The 21,323-nt window shown below is 38.0% G+C and overlaps 2 protein-coding genes across 3 annotated transcripts in view; both read right to left on the bottom strand.

Annotated features, from left to right (window-relative positions):
• The window catches only part of LOC106073839 (uncharacterized), a 103,859-nt gene extending 100,868 nt beyond the window's left edge, over nucleotides 1-2,991 (bottom strand). For both annotated transcript variants that reach the window (XM_056005563.1, XM_056005561.1), the window contains exon 1: nucleotides 2,502-2,991. The gene's annotated coding sequence lies outside the window, so the exon portion shown is untranslated. The remainder of the gene's footprint in view (nucleotides 1-2,501) is intronic.
• Nucleotides 2,992-7,437: 4,446 nt separating this feature from the next.
• On the bottom strand, nucleotides 7,438-15,936 carry LOC106064415 (sulfotransferase 1A1-like). The gene is made up of 6 exons (XM_056007285.1): nucleotides 15,755-15,936; nucleotides 14,589-14,754; nucleotides 13,627-13,947; nucleotides 12,171-12,274; nucleotides 10,858-11,023; nucleotides 7,438-8,393 (listed from the first exon to the last, which is right to left on the bottom strand). The coding sequence occupies exons 2-6, from the start codon at nucleotides 14,752-14,754 to the stop codon at nucleotides 8,212-8,214; spliced, it is 939 nt and encodes a 312-aa protein (XP_055863260.1). The 5' UTR covers nucleotides 15,755-15,936; the 3' UTR covers nucleotides 7,438-8,211.
• Between the last annotated feature and the right edge of the window lie 5,387 nt (nucleotides 15,937-21,323).

Raw genomic sequence — 21,323 nt, 5'->3', positions numbered from 1 at the left:
TGAAACTCTGTTGTCTTAGAAACAAAACGTATTTGATGTTGTGTACTATCTTCACCTCGCTCGTATCCAAAGAAACTCTCTAAGCACAAAATAAAACAAAGGCTTTTGGGATTCTCTTCCAGTTTTCTGGACACCTAACCATCTTTAATAACCAACCTGTAACAAAAACAATGTTACCAACTAAGATGTAACCTACTGACATATAATAGTTCGAAATTTGTATTTACATTGATGCCTACTAAACATTGCAGTTAGAAAGAATAAACTTAAACTTTATGAAATAAGATCGACACCAAAAAAAAAGAAAAAACGCAATCTGAAATACTTTACATTGGACAGGCAGAAATCTTATATTCTTACTTTATCTAATACAGACGTTACTTCAAAAAAGAAGGTGATTACGTCCTACACGTCATGCATTTAGTCATGCATATTAACCAATGACTTAAATTCTGCCAAGTCACTGGTTTTCCTAGCTAGCTCAGGCAACCCATTCCATGCTCTAATAGCACTAGGGAAGAAGGAGTAATTTGTACAAATTAGCTTCTGGACGCTTGTGTATATAGGAAGCAAGAGAGGGTGGGGAGAATACATTCAATGATGTACAAAAGAGAATGGAAGAAAATAGTTTAATCACAACCTGAATCTTCAGATTTTAAACGCGGCGGAACTGTTACCACTAACAGGAGAAGGGGCAAAGGCGAGCAACTGGCGCCTAAACCAGTAAGCTTCGAGCAGGATGGGGCTTGTAAGCCTTGGTTGGCTACCCACCTAGGAGACCGAAAACTCTGAAACCTCCGCTGCCTTGCGGCCATACCCAAACACGGGAAAGGCTTCGGGAGACAACCCTGAGGAAAAATCAGGAAGTGGTGACCCTCGGTTTGTGGCACGCCGGGCTACAGCCTGGCAGAACATGCGGCGCTATTGATCCCAAACTGAATCGGATATTTCCGTTCTTTTTGGTCGCATTAGCTGCGCGGAAAAAGGGGGGGGGGGAGAAACTGTTGCGTGGGCAACCATAAATAATGCCCAGGCTTTCATCTCGTCTGTTTCACGAAATCAACTAGAGTCATTACGAATGAAGGAGGGTGACACACACTTACACAATCCTGAATTTATTCGCATTCCAAGGCAAATCTTTAAAAAAAAAATATTTAGTCTAGCAAAGATTCGTTGATGTTGATATATACTGTATCTAGCTGTATCTCTTGATTCTGCATTTCTAACGAAAATGTAGCTCTAGTGTAGATCTACCAATAAAACATCCCGAAATTATTGCGACAAGTCATGAAAAGTTAGAAATCTAGATCTAGAATCTGCATCTGGTTAAGCAGATCTAGTTTCGAGATCTAGAATCAAGATAAAAAAAGGCCAAACAGGACATTAGCGTACAAATATTAAATCTTGATCTATTTGCCAAGATCATGGCTAACACTTCATGACAGAAGACTCAAAAGTAAAGTAGCACTAGTACCGAAATATACATATATAAATTTAACATACAAATGCCAAATAAAATACACTTAGAAAGACACAAGGATAAAGGCGATTTTCTTATTCCATATGCTAGGATAAATGTGTACAAGTGCTCCTTCTTCTATAGTGGCAAACAGTGCCAATAGAGCATAGAACGGGTTGCTTAAATCAGTCAGGAAAACCAATGAAGTAGCAGAGTAAAATCTCTAAATAACTTGCACGAATAGATGAACACACTGATAAAGGTATGACGTATATATATATATATATATATATATATATATATATATATATATATATATATATATATATATATGACCAAGAAAGTTATGAACAGTGAAAGTACATGGGTCTCAGCTCAGGAAGAAAAACGTACAATCCGAAAAATGGCCAGCTCCTCTACCACCGAAGCAAAAGCCACCTTAACCTGCGCTATTTGTGGACGGGAGTGTCTCTCTAAAATAGGGCTCCACAGCCACATGAGGAAGTGTGCTCTGAGATGAACCATAGTCGTTCTACGACTGAAGGAGGCCAATGGATGGATGATATATACATATTATATATACATAAATATATCATATATATATATATATATATATCATTATGTCTTATATGATTTTAATTATATATCTTCTGTTATGGTGAACCTGATTTAGACTATAAGTAAGATCTACTAAGATCATTAAAGGAGATACAGAGAAGGAACAATACATGATCTGAAAAGTAGATTTATAGATCTAGATGAAGTCTAGATTAGATAGATCTAGATCTAGGATTAGATAGATCTAGACATTCTAGATCTAGGCCTAGATGAATGTCATGAAAGTATTTAGTCTAATAATTAAGGTGTATATTCTAGATATAGATCTTTATAACTAGAATAGATCTACTGGATATGCATCTAGATCTAGATCCAAATATAGATCCAGAATATAGACTAGATCTATCTAGAATCTATATTCTAAAGCCGCAGACATTTGTCGGCTCTGTGTAAAAAGCCAGAATTAAAACAAAATTGTACTCACGTGCCAATATAAATCCTCCCACAAAGACTGACGAGAATGAATTTAACAAAGAATGATCTCCAATTGCAATGTGTACAGAATTTCTTTACGGGCACTAATCATTTTGGTTGTAATGTGCTCGTAAAAGTTTTTTTGTAAAACTCGAAGCAGAAGAGAAGAGCATGAAACAGGTGATCTACACAACGAACACACACACACATTGACACAGGACATGTCACACAGAAAAGAGAGTAGGATCTTTCTCCGTCGTTACACACGGGGCACACATCCTGCAATGTCAGGCCATAGGTGGAGAATGAATTCAAAATGCAACTAAAAAATAATACATCTAGATCTAGTTGTCATGCAACAATAGTTGTAGATATTCATTTTCGAAGTAACGTCTGTATTATATAAGATAAGATCTGGATCTAGATTTAGACTTAGATTATCTAGATCTAAGAACAATATCAAAATAAGAGACTCCGCTGTTTACCGGGAGATCAAGATGACGGAATATCACGTGATAATATGTCTTCCATCCAAAGTGCCAGAAGAGCATTATGGGTGTCCTGAACTCTGACCTCATTTGGAACGATGAAGGGTTACCTAGCACCCACAATTGACCTACATTCCCAGAAGATGGCAAACCCTTTAAAAAATGTACAAAGTAAACTGTAGAAATTAGGCGTGTACTTGACTTGATGGACTTGTCAGTAAATTTAAAGGCTGTCAAATACTAGAGATTATTTAGTTTTACATGTTTTGAATGTCTATTCAGAATTGAAGATTACTAAATCCTAGCCCTAAAAACTAGCGTATTAAGGCGGGGAATGGCAGCGGGTAGGGTGCGAACTCGTTGCCTTCAATATTACAGCCCAAAGCGCTCCAAGATCAATAGCTTTTCTCAGAGAGATTTTTTTTTTCAGAGCAGATCTTCATTCGTGTGAAAATAAATTACGTGTGTACCTCGAAACACGACATCTTCTGCTCGTAGGCCCCTACTTTGTAAAAAGGAAAAGCTTATCAATGAGTCAATGGACAGTCTATATCTTTCATTATCCAATTGCGTATTTAATTAGCGAAAACACAATTTCTTGGCGTTAGCATTATTCACCAAAATTTCAAAGTAACCATTCAGGAGCTCAGAGTAACAGGTTTCTTTTTGAGCAGGTTGTAAAACTTAAAAGAGTATAATATACTCATATGAATAAGTTTTTTTTTTTTTTTAAACCAAAAGATTTGAAGTATTTATGTCTCATGTACGGACAAGTTCACAATCGAGGATAAAGTCTGCAAGAGAGAGGACACAACCTCAGAAAGCAGTACAAACCCCACGAAAAATCGACAAAAGACAACGCCTGCACACCACCTAGAGGGCAACCAGCAAAATCAATCAATCAATCAATCAAAGCGTTGTCGTCACTGGGCGTTGACTCATTGGGTAACACTGCAGCCCAACCTGTTCCACGCCTATGGTGGTGCAGCAGGTAAATGACTCTGTCTTTGACCTGACATGACCTGCTGACAATGACAAATAGATAGTCCGCACTAAACAAAAAGAAACTCCAAAACAAAGCTTTGCAGGATATCTAATTATAGGTAATAATGACGTTTTTACAGTAGCTGTCACAAAACATATTATCATGTGTCTGTCTCTTAGATAAATGAATATATTAATTTTCAAAAATGTATATTTCAACTATTAATTTCAATATAAGTTATATACCAAATTGTTATATTTTTATCTCCTTTTATCTTCTTAAAAATTGCAGACGTTCCGAAGATAAGATAATTACGTCCTATGTGTATCCATATGTTAATCTATTCCTGTATGCTAATTAGAGACTTAAAATATTCTAAGTCATTGGTTTTCCTGGCTGATTCAGTCAACCCGTTTCATGCTGTAATTGCACTAGGTCAATCTATGACCTCCAGAAAAGAGATGAATGCATGGGCATTAGCTGTGGTCCGGACGATGTCGCCCACACATCAGTTCCCCCTCTCCACACAGCTGATCTATCCTAAGGAGTGGGAAGCGTGGTCGAGAGGCCAAGTGCGCTTGAGCTTGGCTTGGCTTGGCTACCTATGAAGGGAGCTCGAGGTTCGACACCCGACTCGGGCAGAGTTTTGTTTACTGAGCGCCTAAAGGCAGCACGGAAAACAAACTCCTAGATACCCCCTCCTCCCCACCGGTCCACAAATGAGATTGGACCAAAGCGCTCTGAGCATGCTATAAGCATGAAAGTAGCGCTATATAAAAGCTATAATTTATTTTTATTTACAATGGTAAGTGTCCTGACTAGACAGCTCTCCATAAAGTATTTCTTTTTTATAGGGAAGTTTTTGGGTCAGTGTCTTGTTCCATAAGTTAAGGAAGTTTTGTAAGAATGTCTTATAGCATACGGAATTAGAAATGCGCCTTTGTGTCTTTATGTATTTCTGGGTATTTTAAATGGTTGTGTTTTGTGTATTTTTTAAAAGCTTTTTTTCACTCAGTGTTTTTATTACGATTGCAACTTTACTTTTTAAAATTTTATCCTGAAGTGTCTCTAAGATTTTACTAATAATGTTATTCTAATGAAATGTAATTATTTGTTTATTATAAATCTCACGTCTGCTCTGTTTCACGTCCGCTCAAGTTTCTATAATGTTTTCTTACTTAATAAGAACACTTAAAGTATTAAGTCTAAATGAGGAGGGAGGACGTCAGGGGGGGGGGGCGTTAAATGATTTGAAATAGGTCAACTTCGTGACCTTTTCAACACACACGCACACACAGACACACGATGAGTTAGTTTGCCGTTTTATTTATACGCTTTTTATCACAGATTACAATGCCTTTAGTTTTGATCAAGTCTCTAAAGAAATTATAGAGTTGACAGGTGTGTTTACATTGTGTTCCACTGTGAATGTCTTTAATAGCGAGCACGCCCTGGTTCATTGTATCAGTTATAGTTCTAACTAGACTTGTGGGCTGTGAGCGCTGTGACCATGAGAGCAACTAAAGATCTACACTCCTCTTTACTCCAAAGCCGTTTGTCGCAACGCAACTAGACAAAAAAGTTGGTGTACTTTGTACAAAGCTTAGTATCAACTCACTCTGCCTGGCCAAAAGTTTGTACACGTTATTTCTCCGACAAACAAATTCTCAGTGAAGCTGAATTTTGCACAATTGTTTCTTGAAAACACAAGAATCAATACAAAAAAATATTAACCAATAAGTTAATTAACTATTGGTAATAAATTACTTTGTTTAGTATGAAATAGGGAAACAACTAGTACTTGACTAAAGGGGTGATATAAGCTGAGTTAGTTCCCTTTTATACTAGGCTGCCGTCTGAGGCTTAGTGAACACAACTATAACACAATAGATAACTCTACAATCTTCCATGTTCATAGACTCTTCGCTAGCAGAGTGGCTACCGCGTTGGCTTGAGAATCATGATAAGGTTTTAGTCTATAAGTTGGTATTCAGGTGGCTCCCTTTTTTTAAATTTATTTTTATAAATGCTTTTTACGGTTAGTCTAGAGATCTATTACAAATTTAATTACATGACAGATCCAAACTAATGACTATAAGTACGCATGACATAAGCTTTTTTTCTAAAAGTATTTTTTGCTGTGTTTCTCTTGTTCTCTTTACTTTAACTCATTTCTATTTCCTGTACAGTTCAGGTCTTTAGCGTATTTAGCTTATTTTTCTATCCCATCCTTCCGTTTCCAAGGTGGCAGGGTCAAAGTTGAAGGCTTTCATAAACGATTTGAGGATGTCCTTAAAAGCTTTTTCTTTGCCCACCTTATGATCGCGTCCCTTTTTTAAATTGATCATGAGCGAGTAATTTTAGGGACGCTGGAGTCTTCCATTTTGCAGGCGTGGCTTGCCCATCGCAGCAGAGACTGCATCGAAATTGAGTGGATGCTTTGCAGGCCCGCTCTTCGGAGTATTGTGTATTGTGTATTTACAGCTAGATGTAAGTTTAAATTTCCATAAAAACAAGAGACAACGAGAACACCATGTTAATGTTGAAAAAAAAACATCACAATGATTGGGGTAAAAACAGATATCGAAATGATTGGGGTAAAACAGACATCACAATGATTGGGGTAAGAACAGATAACACAATGATTGGGGTAAAACAGTCATCACAATGATTGGGGTAAAAACAGATAACACAATGATTGGGGTAAAACAGACATCACAATGATTGGGGTAAAACAGACATCACAATGATTGGGGTAAGAACAGATAACACAATGATTGGGGTAAAACAGACATCACAATGATTGGGGTAAAACAGATATTACAATGATTGGGGTAAAACAGACATCACAATGATTGGGGTAAAACAGACATCACAATGATTGGGGTAAAACAGACATCACAATGATTGGGGTAAAACAGACATCACAATGATTGGGGTAAAACAGACATCACAATGATTGGGGTAAAACATACATCACAATGATTGGGGTAAAACAGACATCACAATGATTGGGGTAAAACAGATATCACAATGATTGGGGTAAAAACAGACATCACAATGATTGGGGTAAAACAGATATCACAATGATTGGGGTAAAAACAGACATCACAAATGATTGGGGTAAAAACAGATATCACAATGATTGGGGTAAAACAGATATCACAATGATTGGGGTAAAAACAGACATCACAAATGATTGGGTTAAAAACAGATATCACAATGATTGGGGTAAAAACAGACATCACAAATGATTGGGTTAAAACAGATATCACAAATGATTGGGGTAAAAACAGACATCACAATGATTGGGGTAAAACAGATATCACAATGATTGGGGTAAAAACAGACATCACAAATGATTGGGTTAAAAACAGATATCACAATGATTTTGGGGTGAAAACAGACGTCACAATGATTGAGGTGAAAGAAACTTAACAATGATTGAAATTACAGAGGAGGAATTTCGAGTATTAATATCAACTGGATTTATTGGCATAAATATTGATAGTAAAAATAGACTACTGATGACAGTGGTACAAATAGTTACATCATGGTTGGTGGCCGATCTGGTTTCATTCGGTATGAGATGATGATGCAATAAATAGACATGCGCAATGAGTATCTACACGTATGTACATTAGGTCACATTTAGCGTCCAGTTTCTTAGCCTGCTTAATTGGGTGACTTTCCTCCGAGAGAAAGAGAGATTTGATCTCAGGTCAGGAGAAGGAAGAGCCGGTTAAACACATTTTCCGAAATACCCAAGACATGTATTCAATATGACCTCTCTTGGGCGTGTATTAAACATGACCTCACTGAGGAGGGTACGAGACATGACCTCACTGAGGAGGGTACGAGACATGACCTCACTGAGGCGGGTATGACCTCTCTTTTGCTTCTGAAACTGTTGGATTTATCTTGTGCTGAAGATTATGGGACTGGTCAAGTTTGCATAACTCTTGTCAAGCAGACCAGAGTTTTTCAGCGTCGTAGTTTCCTCCCTTTAATAAGTCTTTTTACATTTCTTAAACACATAACATTGATATATTGGCTTTCCACTTCAACCCAAGTTCCGACTAAAAAACACAAGCTGTTAGAAAACAGATAGTAGTTTGCAGCTCCGCAGACGACTAGGCTTTTGTCGCAGACGACTAAGTCTTCATTGTTTCCTTTCGATCCAGACATGTTTGTGTTGCCCTTGTTAAGTTGTTCGTCCAAGTTTAAGTACTGGTGCCTCTCGCTCTCTATTGCCCACTTTGCCTAACGACGCTGAACATGGTGTCGCTCCTGGATTTGCCGCGTCCCGAGCTGTGATCGAGGGTGTATCTGAACTTCAACCTTGACCCTTTCATTGCCTGGCGAATGACCTTGTCAAACCATTTGTTCTGTTCGTACGTGAAGTAGTTGACCCAGTCTCCTACTTGACCTGGAGATGACCAGACCAAAAGACAACCGATTAGAGATAATGTATTCAATGACCTTCGGGTCAAATAATTTGAAAAAACAAAACAAAAAAAAAAAATACGATTAAAGAACTTGCTATCCAAATAAATGAAAAATTTGTTTTGTAACTTATACTCTTATTTTTTATTTTACAGTAGAAAAAAGAAATGGCAAATGGTGGCCCCGGGGGCAGGGGGTATATTTTAAATGTAATGAGATAAATTAGATCAGATCTAGCCCTTTCAGACCTAACGGTCCACGGTGAAGATGATGTAAAGGTCATCTGTTTCTATGGTTGACGCTTAAGAGGATGCAATGTGGCCAGCAAAATGACCGACCGCCTTTACTTTCCCCCTACTAATGCCAGGTACACATCAGAGTTAGGTGGACTCGGGGGCGACCGAAATTCAAACCCAAGTCTTCAACGGTATTCGAACAGGAGACTTAAGCCAAGCGTTCTGCAACTCCGCCACTCGGGTAGCAACTACTTGGTTAAAATATATTAGGCAATAATAAAAATAATAAGGCTTGTCTTTGAGTTCGAATGCAGTTTTTCCAGTAGATACGCAGCCCCAGCTGTGACCTACATATTTTGCCACATCCAGGGCAACCATTGTCCGCCGGTGGTCGATTCAGATTTTTTCTCTATATATTTATATATCTAGAGTCATTTTGGAAAAAAAAGGGGGGGGGGTCGTAGTCATGTGAAACACTGCATTGCATCTTTAATCTTCGGAATCGAAGATATTATTATTATTATTATTATTATTATTATTATTATTATTATTATTATGGAGTCGTGGTGGTTTAGTGGTTAATTGCTTGGCTTCTGATCAGAGAGAGATTTTAAAAATTCGCGATTATTAGGATCTCCACGAGTCCACCCGACTCTGTTGGGTACCTGCCTTCAGGTTAGGGAAAGCCTTACAATTCGACAGACAGTGCCCAGACATTGCTAGAGATAGTGTGGCCAGAGGAAGACTGGACAATAGTTTACTGTAATAAAGACAAATTAGACGTCGTCTATCGGACGAAAATGTTTAAAGTCTCCAAGTCAATGGACAACGCTGAATCATTAATAAGAACTTTCTGGAAAACAATGACATTGTTTTGCGTTTATCTAAATCGAAAACATCCGTGTGTGTGTGTTGGGTGCACACTGGGCGATGTTTTGATTGGGTAAAAGAAAGCAGAAGTCACTATTGAAAATGAAATCAACAAAAAGAAAAACGCTAACAGCAGAAACTTTTCCATATGTCCTTGAACTTGCATATGGAAAAAAAAAAAAAAAAGAAGCTATTTTTTTGTTTTTGTTTTAAATGAATTGTGTTTTGGTCATGTTCTGGAGTTTCCCAGCCAGACAGCCGGAAATCTTTTTTGAGCGTGGAGACATGCACCAATCAAAGTGTCATGGCTGTGTATCATTAAATACTCAAGGTCCTCCTTTTGTTTTTACTTTTTTATTAACTCAGACTAAGACTAAGACTCAGACCTAGACTAAGACTAAGACTAAGACTGCTTTATTGATCCTTACGGAAATTTGTTGTGATTACAAGGACTCTTTCCTACAAAGTCAACTTTTTCTAATGGCCACTGGTACATTGCGTTAATTTAAAAAATAAATGTATTTCTTTTTAAATAAACAAATCTAGTATTTCAATCCAGTCATAAAAACAGAATAAGATTTACATCCCTCCCCCCCCCCCCCAAATTAAAATAATTAAATCAACAAATCACAAAATCATAAGGCGTTGCTTTTATCTATTTCAATGTTATTATTATTATTATTATTATTATAATTATTATTAATTATGTTGTATTATTTTTTTTGTCACTACAACAAATCAACAGTGTAACCGGAAGATTAACGTCATTTTTGACATCTGACCTTTGACCACGGGGTCTAATTATTCATTAAAGAATAGGTAAATTGTTCATAAATAAATAAAACTAATATTGGGATATTATTGGTTTGAAAGTTTTATTTTAAAACGCAATCAACGCCTCAGCAGACGTAACAAGATGATTAGCTGTCTAGAAAGACATTTTCTTATAAACGGATGTCGCTATAATCCGACGTACGCAAGCTGACAAAATAATGTCGATTTGCTTTTTAGGCCTATGTTGCAATAATATGATGTTTGCAAGTAAGCGAAGAAGTATTAATCTGCATAATAAACGAAAGTTGCTATAAGACGGTATACTTCACCGACCGTTGCATAGACAACTATTAGAGCTATTAAAGCATGGGAATGGGTTGCCTGACCCAGCCAGGAAAACTAATGACATGGCAGAATTTAAGTCATTGGTTTAACATGCATGACTAGATGCATGACGCGTAGGACGTAACCATCTTTTTTTTTTTTTTTGAAGTAACGTCTGTATTTTATAAGATAAGATAAACAACAACAAAGTCACAACAGCAGGGCAACAAAATAGCAACCAACCTTTTCTGTACATGATAGGTCTCCCGTTGTCATCCTGGAACGACGCAGGACCTTTCCTCTCTTTCATGCTCTCGAAGGTCGTCATGTGCATGACCTGTCGCAGGAAGTCGTCGCTGTAGTCGTGACCAAGGAATCGGGCGAGCCTCTTTAACTCTGACAAGGGGTTCTGTCAAGGGGAAAGAAATACTCCATGCTTAGTGTGTAACTCTCCCAGTTATGCCTACCATAATGGCATTGCTACCCATATTCATGCAAAGAACTTTATTCTATATTTTGGTGCATGATTTTATGCATACACGCAGTAACCTTAAATACTTCATTGAACTAAACCAATTTAAATAACTTTTTCAAGGCTCTTTTGGTGCTAAGCATTCGTAACAATGACTTTTAAAAAAGAATTTTAAAAAAGTTAAAACGAATAAGAAATTAATAGCTATTCAAATTAAAGCATCTAGTTGTGATTATCATTTTTAAAAACACATTATTTAACTAATTACTAATACACATTTCATCGTCCCCGTGGAAAATCCCTTATTCGAACTGGACAGTATTAACTCTTTCTCTCTCCGTAATTATTTTCCTCGTATCGATTTGTATTTCACTCTCCTGTTATGATCAAACTTCAACAACTCTTTTGTTTGTTATCAGAAAATGTTATACTTGGTATCGAACTATAGGAGAATGCGTGCTCTTTTTAACACAAATTTAAGTTTATAAATCCTAAAATCAATTAAGTTTAATGGGGGGGGGGGGTCAAATCAACGTTGGCATCGTCGATTAGGAGAGAAAGAGTTAAATTCCAATTTACGTCTCACCTGCTGAAACATATTTCATAATCCTGGCCAACTCTTAGGGTAGTGGCGCATCAAAATAAGACCCGTAGGTTACATTCGGCCATTGAAGTGGGGGGGGGGGTGGTTCTCGAAGTCCCCACACCATAGCCCAAGTTTGTTCTATGTATATCCTGTGACGATGTGTGACGCACCCCCCCCCCCACGCCTCTCCCCAGTGGGGCACCAATGACATGGAACATATAAGATTTTTAGTTTTGACTAAATCTACTACTAGAAAATAAAACACAGGTGTGTCAGTCCAAAAAAAAAATGTAAAATGTTTTACATGTTTCGGATGTTCCTTCAGAGTTGAAGATAGTTTACTTCCTAGTCCAAACCTCCCGCAGGACGACGGGGGATGGGAGCGGGCAGGGTTTGAACCCTCGACAGTTCAGCTGTAAATAGATCGAGTTTGACAAGTCCAGCTGAAGTGCGCATGACTGGGGTCTGCCAAAATGGTCAGCCATGTTGGTGACTTACCTCTTTCATATCCTCGTAGCAGCCGACAAAGATCGGTAACTCGGGATGTCTCAAGATGGCGTCCTCCCACTCCCTCAGATAGCGGAACGGGCTGCCGTTGTCAACTGAAACACGCAGGTTGTATTTATTAGCATTACTAATGGAGACACTGGTAATTTAATTCTTTTATTTAATGTCTGACACGGAAAAAGGGAGAGGGGGTGAAAGGTTAAAGTTCAATTTGCTATTCCCTCCCTCCTCCATTTACTACGAACTCCCAACTCCCACCAACCCCCACTGACGTATCAAAAGGAAGTAACGGTGAAATCCAAGTTCTACATTTTTATCTATGCTAATTAAGGAAACCTAAAAAATTACTACGCTAGACTCTAATACTACAATTTACCAGATAACTGTTTCTTGATTTCACAGACATTTAAATAGAGTGTAGTCCCTGCTATCAAATAATTGTAGGCCTACTAAATGAGTTAGTCTATGTTTCAATAGAATAAGAACCGATCTCTCTGATTATTGCTATTTGACGTTTGTTTAACCAGGTCATTCCAGTTGTTTAGTGTTGTTGTTTTTAAAAGAAAACAACAAACAGAACAGGTAAAGTACAAGGCACTTTGTTTCTCTTTCTGGATCAACCATGCCCTTCCCTACTCAGAGCCATTACTGTCACTTTGATTCAGGTCTAGCCATTTATATTAGCATGTAATGAGAGTCACAGAATGTCTTGATGTAAGGGCGGTAACCAATATGACGTCTGCTCTAATAGTTAAGTGCACTTTGATTTTAGAGTAATTTAAAATGAAATTTGTAATTTAGAAAGTGTCAGATTAAAATAATAGACGAAGAACAGCTAAGGTGGCTTTGTTTTTAGGACGAGGCTAGGAAAAATTAGCACTAAAACTCGTTACTAGTTGCCAACTTTTTTTTGACAAAGATCCATAAATCTAGAATATTTCTACAAGCAAATGTATCTGTTTATTTCAAAATAGAACTAGATTTATGCAGACCGCAGACTATTAGTAAGTGTCTAAAGTTAGATCACGAAACTTACTAAGGAGTCTTTTCAAAAATGTTTAAAACAATGAAAACCATATTGATTCGGTATATAAGTAGTCAAATGTTCCTTCAGATTTGAGGATAATTACATCATAGCCTAAATCTCTCACAGAATGGGGCGGTGGGGCAGGGCTGACGGCGGGCGGGGTTTGAACCCGGGACCGTCGACCTCAATTAGTCTGAGATCCAGCTTTAGTTAATGATGAGGTCAGTTTTTCTGTGTTTTTAATAAAACATCTTCTTTGTGTTTGACACAAAAGTCCTTTGTTTAAAAAGCAAGCCTTCTCTATTTTAAACAACTGTATGGGTTTAAACCCTACTTTTAAGGAAAAAAAAACTGCTTTTAAGAAAAAAAAAAGCTTTTAAGAAAAAAAAAACCAAGCTTTTAAGAAAGGGTAAAAATTACCTTTTCCTTGGACCAGACGCTGGAGATAATTGTTGAACGTTCCTTTGTAGTCGTAGTCTTTAAACTTCCGGTGGTGGTTGAAGAACGAGACAGCCACGTCCTTGGGGTTGCGGTAGAAGAAAACCGTCTTGATCTTCTTGTCAACCAGGTCACGTGGTTGCATGTCCCAGTGCATGTGGTTGTTCAGCACCCTGGGGGAGGGCAGGGCGTCGATTTGTTCCACCGTGTTGTACTCCATCATGTGAGACTCCTTGTCCACGACCTCCAGGTCAGTCGTTCCAGCTTGCAGAAGTCTCAGAATTTCCCACATCCAGTGGCAGCCTGAGAATTGTAGGTGTAAGAATAGGTTAAGAAAGTTTCCCTTTCAGATCACGTGGTCTATAGGGCTGGTGTAAAGGTCATCTGTTTTTAGGATTATGTGGCCCACGGTTAACGAGGGTGTCATGTGGCAAGCACAGCGACCAACAACCGTAACTTTTCCCCTACTAACGTCAGGTACTCATTACAGGTGGGTGAACTCAGAGGCGCCCTAAAGATCCTGAAATGTAAGATTCTAGCCTTCACCAGGATTCCAAACCGGTACCCTCCGGCTCGGAAGCCAAGCGCTTTACCACTCAGTCACCGCGCCTCCATAAGAATAGGTAACAGAAGAATATTCTTATTACAAAGGTAGTATAAGAGGGGAAAGGCTACTAAAAAGTAAATACTTTTTAAAAAACTTTTAGACATTCAATTATTTAAATCCTGTTTTTTATTCAACTTTACATAAACTGTTTTATTTTGATAATTGCTGACATAAAATGTTTTTTTTTTTTTGGTTGTTGAATGTAAAAGCATGGACTGCAAACCGATAAAGGTTACCATCTTCGACAAATTAATTAAGCAAAGGTCAAATCAAGAACAAATTTCCGGAGCATTGTAGTTTCCTTCTGCAACTAAGAAACATCAAAGCTGTTTATTACCTGATTTTGAGTAGGAGCACAGCATGATGTCATCTTCCCTGAGTTCCACGTCCCTCATGCTGACCAGAGACTCCTCCACAAAGTCCGAGGCACCGAAGCGGTCGCCGTGATATCTGCACAGGGTCATCCCGTCCCCGTGGTCATCGTAGACGACTTCTACTGGCATCTGGTCAGAGACACGGAGTATAAATATATTATTGAATAAGTAATGTCTATTTTTAGATTCTTTCTCTTTCTTTCTCTCTTTCTCTCTCTCTCTCCTTTTGTTCCTTCTACTTTCTCTCTCTTCCCTCCACCACCTCACATTCTCTTTGTCTCTATCTCTCTCTTTTTTCTCTCTTTTTCTCTTTCCTCTCTGTCTCTCTCTTTCTCTCTCTTTTTTCTCACTCTCTTTATCTCTCCCTCTCTCTTTCTTTCTGTCGTTTTCTTTTCTCCATCTCTCTTTTCTCTCTCTTTCTCCCTTTCTTTCTCTCTTTTCTCTCGCTGTCTCGATTTTTTTTCTCTTTTTTTCTCTCTTTCTGTGTTTAATTAAAAATTTCTAGACAAATAAATGCATATAAAAAAAACAAACTCTTGCATTGCTTTGAACACCCATATAGCGAACTAGTCCATAATAAGTTGTTCACTCTATCCCACTTTAATGTACAAATATCCATTTAAACTTTCGGTTCAATACATCCATTTTTAATCAAATTGGTGGTCAGTTCGATCAATGTAAGTCACGCATGGTCAGCCTTAACATTACTGACATCAATTTTTAATTCAGGGGTTACACTAAAAACATTACAATTTACTGTCAAAACAAAAATTTGAACTTAAATTTAAACGAACTAATTTTAAATTTGCGAATGATGTTGAAACCATTTTCATACACAAAAAATTTCAAAGAAAAAAATAATGGTCGAGTATGTTATTAGGATACCCTCCCTGAATAGACGACTAATTAAAAAAAATTTAAAAAAAATATTATGAAACAAAAAAAGGTATATAGCATTTTGAATAGTAAATATTTGTACAGAAAAAAAAATTGTCAAAATACACAAAAAAAAAAACGTAATTGGTTTCACACTTAGAGATAAAAAAAAAATAATAATTCTATATTTTGAAATTTATATAACTCACTCATGTGTAAACATTTAACTAATTCATGATAAAATGTCACTTACCCTTATAAAATCTTTTACTCTTAAAAGTAGTATCACTAATTTTAAAGTAAATCTTTTATGTAGATCTAGTATGTGTTTGATAACAAACAAAATTATTCGATGAAAAACTAATTTATAAAATAATTGTGAAAATTGTAGTAACTTTTCTTTTCGTTAGCTAAGCTTTAGCAATGTTTAGTCTGGTTCCTCTAGACTGGGTCTGTTTATATACTAAGTTTTGATCACATGGCTCATGTCATAATTTACATTTTTAAAAATATTTATTTTAATTTTTTATAAATAGATAAATGAATAATTTTTTATTCATATTTTTTTTTGTGAGTTTTTTTTTTTTTTTTGTGTTCAATTTCCGCACAGTCCTGTTCTTGACCTTTGAAAGGGTGCGCAGAGAGGCAAAAAAAATGTTCAAGGTCACTGGCCATACCTTCACCGTGTGTCAATCTAGTGTCCTGATTGGTGACCTACTTGTGGCTGGACCTGGTTACTCAAAACTCTGCCCCACCCACGGCGCCACTCACGAGGTCAGTGCTGTAATGTCGTAGATAACAATAAAATATGTAGTCTAGTTCCAGGGGCGTTTACATGCAAGCTCTAAATATTTGTAACGTGGGTACAATTTAGGCTCGCCAAAAATAATGAGTCGACAATATTTCTCAAACATTACAATAAAAATAATATGGGAACCTAGGCTTGGAGATTAAGCGTCTATGGATATTGTCCAAAATAACAATATACGCCAATGTTATATCAACCGAGGGGATAATAACAACTGACCTCACAGACACCTTCAAGGCCCTTAACATTCCTAGGAACATCCTCGTTGCCTGTCAGAGGGCGGTACTGCTGCAGACCTGCCACATCACCAGAAAATTCCTCAGTGGAAACTGTTAAAGGAACTACGATGAATTTTGTTTCTCTTTAGCGAAACTCGACCCTGGCAGCGCCAGAGAATGACTACTCGTTCATTTCTAACATAATAATGATAATAATAATAATAATAATAATAAGGCTTGTATTTGAGTCCGAAGATTAGTGAGGAGTGCAGTATTTCCCGTGGCTGCGCAGCCCCAGCTGTGATCTACATATTTTGCCACATCCAGGGCAAGCAGGTGGTCAAACATTACATTACTTATAAATAGTTCTGCCACTGAATTCCTGATGCTGATTGGTCCATTAAGTCCCTGTGGTGATGCGAGTACCTTTTAAGTGTGTGTGGGCCCCGCACTTCTATAGCCCCAGCGCTAGTTCCAGGTGTCAATTATTAAATTAAACCATTATAACTTATATGTAATAACAGGGTTTTACGGTGGCCTCCTGATTATCCATGGCCTCCTGGAAATCTCATGTAATTGCAAAACATATAAAAAAAAAGTCCTGGAAATCGCCTGAAAACTCATAAAAACCTCCTGAAAAATAGACAAAATTGTCATTTTGGGGTGCCAATCATACGCGCGATTAAAAAAATTCAGCAAAGTATTGCAAAGACGAGTGCATTTTCAAATATAAAATCTTAATTTTGACGTTACGCTTATCTCTACCCAGACTGGGCCCCGCGCAATCAGTTTCGCAGGGGGCCCCGCAATAGCTATACCCTGAGTATACGTTTACGATCAATGTCTCTCTAGTGACACCATATCTTATATCCATATCCTACTCTACACACTGTTCTTTCAATCCAAGCTCCTACAGGCTACTTGTCAACAAGCACACCCACGTGACCAACTGTCCAGTCAACCAACGGGACAGGTTCACTATATAATTTCATCAGCGCACACAGGGGTCACTTCTCTTGACCGCGAGCGTGTCACCACAGTCCCCTTTGCGAAATGAGCTCTTGATATGACAGGGCCGGACTTAGGTTATTGGAGGCCCTAATCTGGATAGGGTGGACCCAAATGAAATAGAAAAGCAAAAATGGACCTCATTCACCAATCGTAAACAAACAACATTTGGTCACGTGATCTTATTGATAAAACAATGAAAACAAAACTGTCACGTGACAACCATCATGAATTAAACATTAGATCGTAAATTATATAGAAGAGATAGAGCACCACGTGGCTAAATGTTGTTTGTTTACGATTGGTGAATCAGGTCCATTAAGACCTAAAAAATACGCAATGAATTAAAAACTTTCATAAAACAACAGTAAAATTCAAATACCGCCGATAGCTTCATGTGCTTCATGGACGATTCATGATCACTAAACTAGAAATAACATTTCGACATTTCACCAAAAGGAAGAAACAAAATGGTTATTTCTAACATCTGTAGTCTAACAAGTAGATCTAAAAATGAGTGAAGAAACATTAAATAGAGTCGAGAGTTCTGCTATGTTTGAGATTTTCCTTTTTTTTTTTCTAAACTTTTTTTTTTTTTTTGAGTCCTGTGCGAGGCGCCCACCAATTTCTTTGCCTATGCCTAAAACCGGCCCTGTTGGAGAGTAATAAATAGTAATACAGACAAGCTCAAGGCATTCAAACGAAATGCTTACGACATATACATGATGTTAGATGGCCGAACAAAATTCTCTTGACTATAGTTTGTGTGAAAACAACCCGGCTAGCACCAATAGATCAAGAAATCAACCAACTTAACGGGGCTGAATTGGACATACTTTTGTGAAGAACAGGATAGAAAGGATTTTTTTTTTATTGGGGGGGGGGGGGCAGAGCAGACATGGAGAAGATAGGGAAACAAGAAGCAAAGATGGCAGGATGGACATGGACCCGAGGCAGGGCCGGTTCTAACAATTGCGGGGCCCTATGCGAAACTGATTGCGCGGGGCCTAGTCTGGGTGGGAATAAGGGGAATAAGTGAAAATTAAGATTTTGTATTAGAAAATAAATCGACTTTGAATTGTATTCATTCTTTACTATGAACAACATTGCGATCAGATTAACTTTACTTTACGAACCTTGCAACCCATGGCATATTTATATGCCAGTGACTATAAAAGTAAATAAAGAAATGTAACTTCCGATTAATGTGAAAATTCGCCCGATTATTACATTTTATTACATAAAAGCTGACAATGCCTTTTTTCTTTTATCGCGCGTAGGATTGGCGTTTCTCGCAGTGAATGACACCCACAAATGACAATTTTGACTATTTTTCAGTAGATTTTAATGAATTCAGGAGATTTCCATGACTTTTTCGTATATATTCCGCAATTTAATAATTACACCCAGAATTAGCGCGGGGCCTATGAAAGCGCGGGACCCACTGCGACCGCATAGGTTGCAGTGGCCTAAGACCGGCCCTGACCCGAGGAGGCATTGATCAGAACAGAGTCCGATGGTCAAGTACCGTCGGGACCCTATGATCTACTGGGAGTCAGGAGAGTTAAGATAAAGAAGAAGAATGGTGTGTGCCTTGTAATGGGCAGAGACAGGAGGAGGGTATCTGGGGCTAATGAGAACCTTCTCAAATACAACAATAAACTGAGAACTGCAAATTGAAGTCAATCCCACACTTCATAACTTAATGAAGAGTTAGCCAGCATTGCAAAACATATTTTTAAAAAAAGTCCAGGAAATCGCCTGAAAAATAGACAAAATGGTCATTTTGGGCTGCCAATCCTAGGCGCGATTAAAAAAAAAAAACGGCCTTGTCAGCTTTCATTTAATACAAATGTATTGCTAGCATGATGGTGTGGTTTGGGCTCTGGACTGTTGTATTTAAGGTGCTTGCTTCGATCGATCTATGACCGCCCCCAACGGTCTCGCTTTTAAACAGGAGATTTAGATTTGGACGTAATAATTTTTATTTCTGAAGGAACGCCCGAAACATGTAAAACAAACAAAATCAAACTCGTAAAACAAACAATTAAAACAAACCAAAACAAACATGTCAACAAACATATATAACAAACTTGTTAAACCAACATGTAAAAAAAACTCGTAAAACAAACATGTAAACAATGTCATAAATGTCCAGATTTTTTCTTAACGCTGAGAACTTCGATTAAGATCGAGGATATATCATGATGTTTCTCTTTGGGAATATGTGCTCTCTGGTTTAACCAAAATTTACTTTGGTTTAATTTTAAAAAAAACCTGGCTAGCATTTCAGGCCAAAGTGCTTAAGATTTTAATAACTTTTATTTACCACCTCCTCTATCAACAAGCAGATCCGCCTCTGAGTCAACCGCTAGGTGTCATTACTCCAGTGAACCAGATTTAGTTCTCTGTAATGTTTATATTTTGAGCAGAGATAAATACAAGGCAAATCCCGGTTAAACCAAACTTCAGATATTATCATAGAACACTTTAAAACAAGATTGCGTAGCGACAGGAACTATACTGGAACTAGTGTGATCAAGCGCTTGATGTATTCGTTTAATTGACTAGTTCTTTTAAAGTCATCGTCGTGATGCAATCGGGATGCCTTCCAACTTTGGTAAGAACTGTACGGAAGTCAAAGGATCTCAAAACTGAAGTTGTAAGCACACAATGGCCGGACTCACGGGGCGCAGAGGCTAGATCTATATGGTACAAAGTTACGTCACGTGGCACAAAGTTACGTCACGTGGTACAAAGTGAAGTCGTATGATACTAGACTAAATGGTGCAAAGGCACGTGGGGAAAAGACGACCTTGTACACAAGTTAAGAAGTTAGTAAGTTCCCCTTTCAGACCTTGTGGTCTACAGGGCAGATGATGTAAAGTTCATCTGTTTTCTGTGGCCTACGGTTAACGAGGGTGTCATGTGGCCAGCACAACGACCAAGCGCCTTTACTTTTCCCCAACTTATGTCAGGTACCCATTAGAGCTGGGTGGACTCAGAGGCGCCCATTAGAGCTGGGTGGACTCAGGGGCGCCCATTAGAGCTGGGTGGACTCAGAGGCGCCCATTAGAGCTGGGTGGACTCAGGGGCGCCCATTAGAGCTGGGTGGACTCAGAGGCGCCCATTAGAGCTGGGTGGACTCAGGGGCGCTCAATGATCACGAAATAAAAATCCCAGTCCTTCACTAGGATTCGATCCCGGGACCCCCGTTTCTGAAGCCAAGCGCTTTACCGCTCAGACGCCGCACCTCTATATTGTACAAAGACTCAACTAAAAGAACTATGTTGTACAAAGAGTCAATTAGAAACATTCTGATAAAACTTTGCTTAGCACATAGAAGTCCAGGGAAACATTCTGATAAATCTTTGCTACGCGAAGTGAAGTCTAGTGAAACATTCTGATAAAACTTTGCTAAGCGCATAGAAGTCTAGGGAAACATTCTGATAAAACTTTGCTAAGCGCATAGAAGTCTAGTAAAACAATGCTTAACAATAAGGAACGAAGGAGAACTTGTACGAATTTGTTCTAGCGTATGGAATAAGAAATGTGCCTCTATCTTTTTGAGTACTTCTTTAGGGTTTTCTTATCATTTGAGACTCCCTGATATTGTATCCCAATGGTATCAAGGACAACTTTGTTTGACTCTTCCACTGCTCTTATAACTATTCTTTGGTCTCGTTCCAAGCGGACTCCAGTGTCTCACTGGTTCTCACTTTTGAAGCCATAGGGTGCTTCTTCAATAAGCAGTTTGGTCTCTTATCTTCTAGAAACATACGCATTTA

This window comes from Biomphalaria glabrata, chromosome 12 (genome assembly GCF_947242115.1).
Source record: "Biomphalaria glabrata chromosome 12, xgBioGlab47.1, whole genome shotgun sequence".
NCBI lineage: Eukaryota > Metazoa > Mollusca > Gastropoda > Planorbidae > Biomphalaria > Biomphalaria glabrata.
Note: the sequence above shows the minus strand (reverse complement) of the source record. Positions and strands in the feature narration are given on the sequence as shown.

Bases quoted from the DNA above. Each gene is read 5' to 3' on its own strand.
- LOC106064415 (XM_056007285.1), bottom strand. From the start codon at position 14,754: ATGCCAGTAGAAGTCGTCTACGATGACCACGGGGACGGGATGACCCTG. The intron at 13,948-14,588 runs GTAATAAACAGC...TACAATTCTCAG, and splicing joins GTGCTCCTACTCAAAATCAG to GCTGCCACTGGATGTGGGAA. The intron at 12,275-13,626 runs GTAATTTTTACC...TGCGTGTTTCAG, and splicing joins GCGTCTGGTCCAAGGAAAAG to TTGACAACGGCAGCCCGTTC.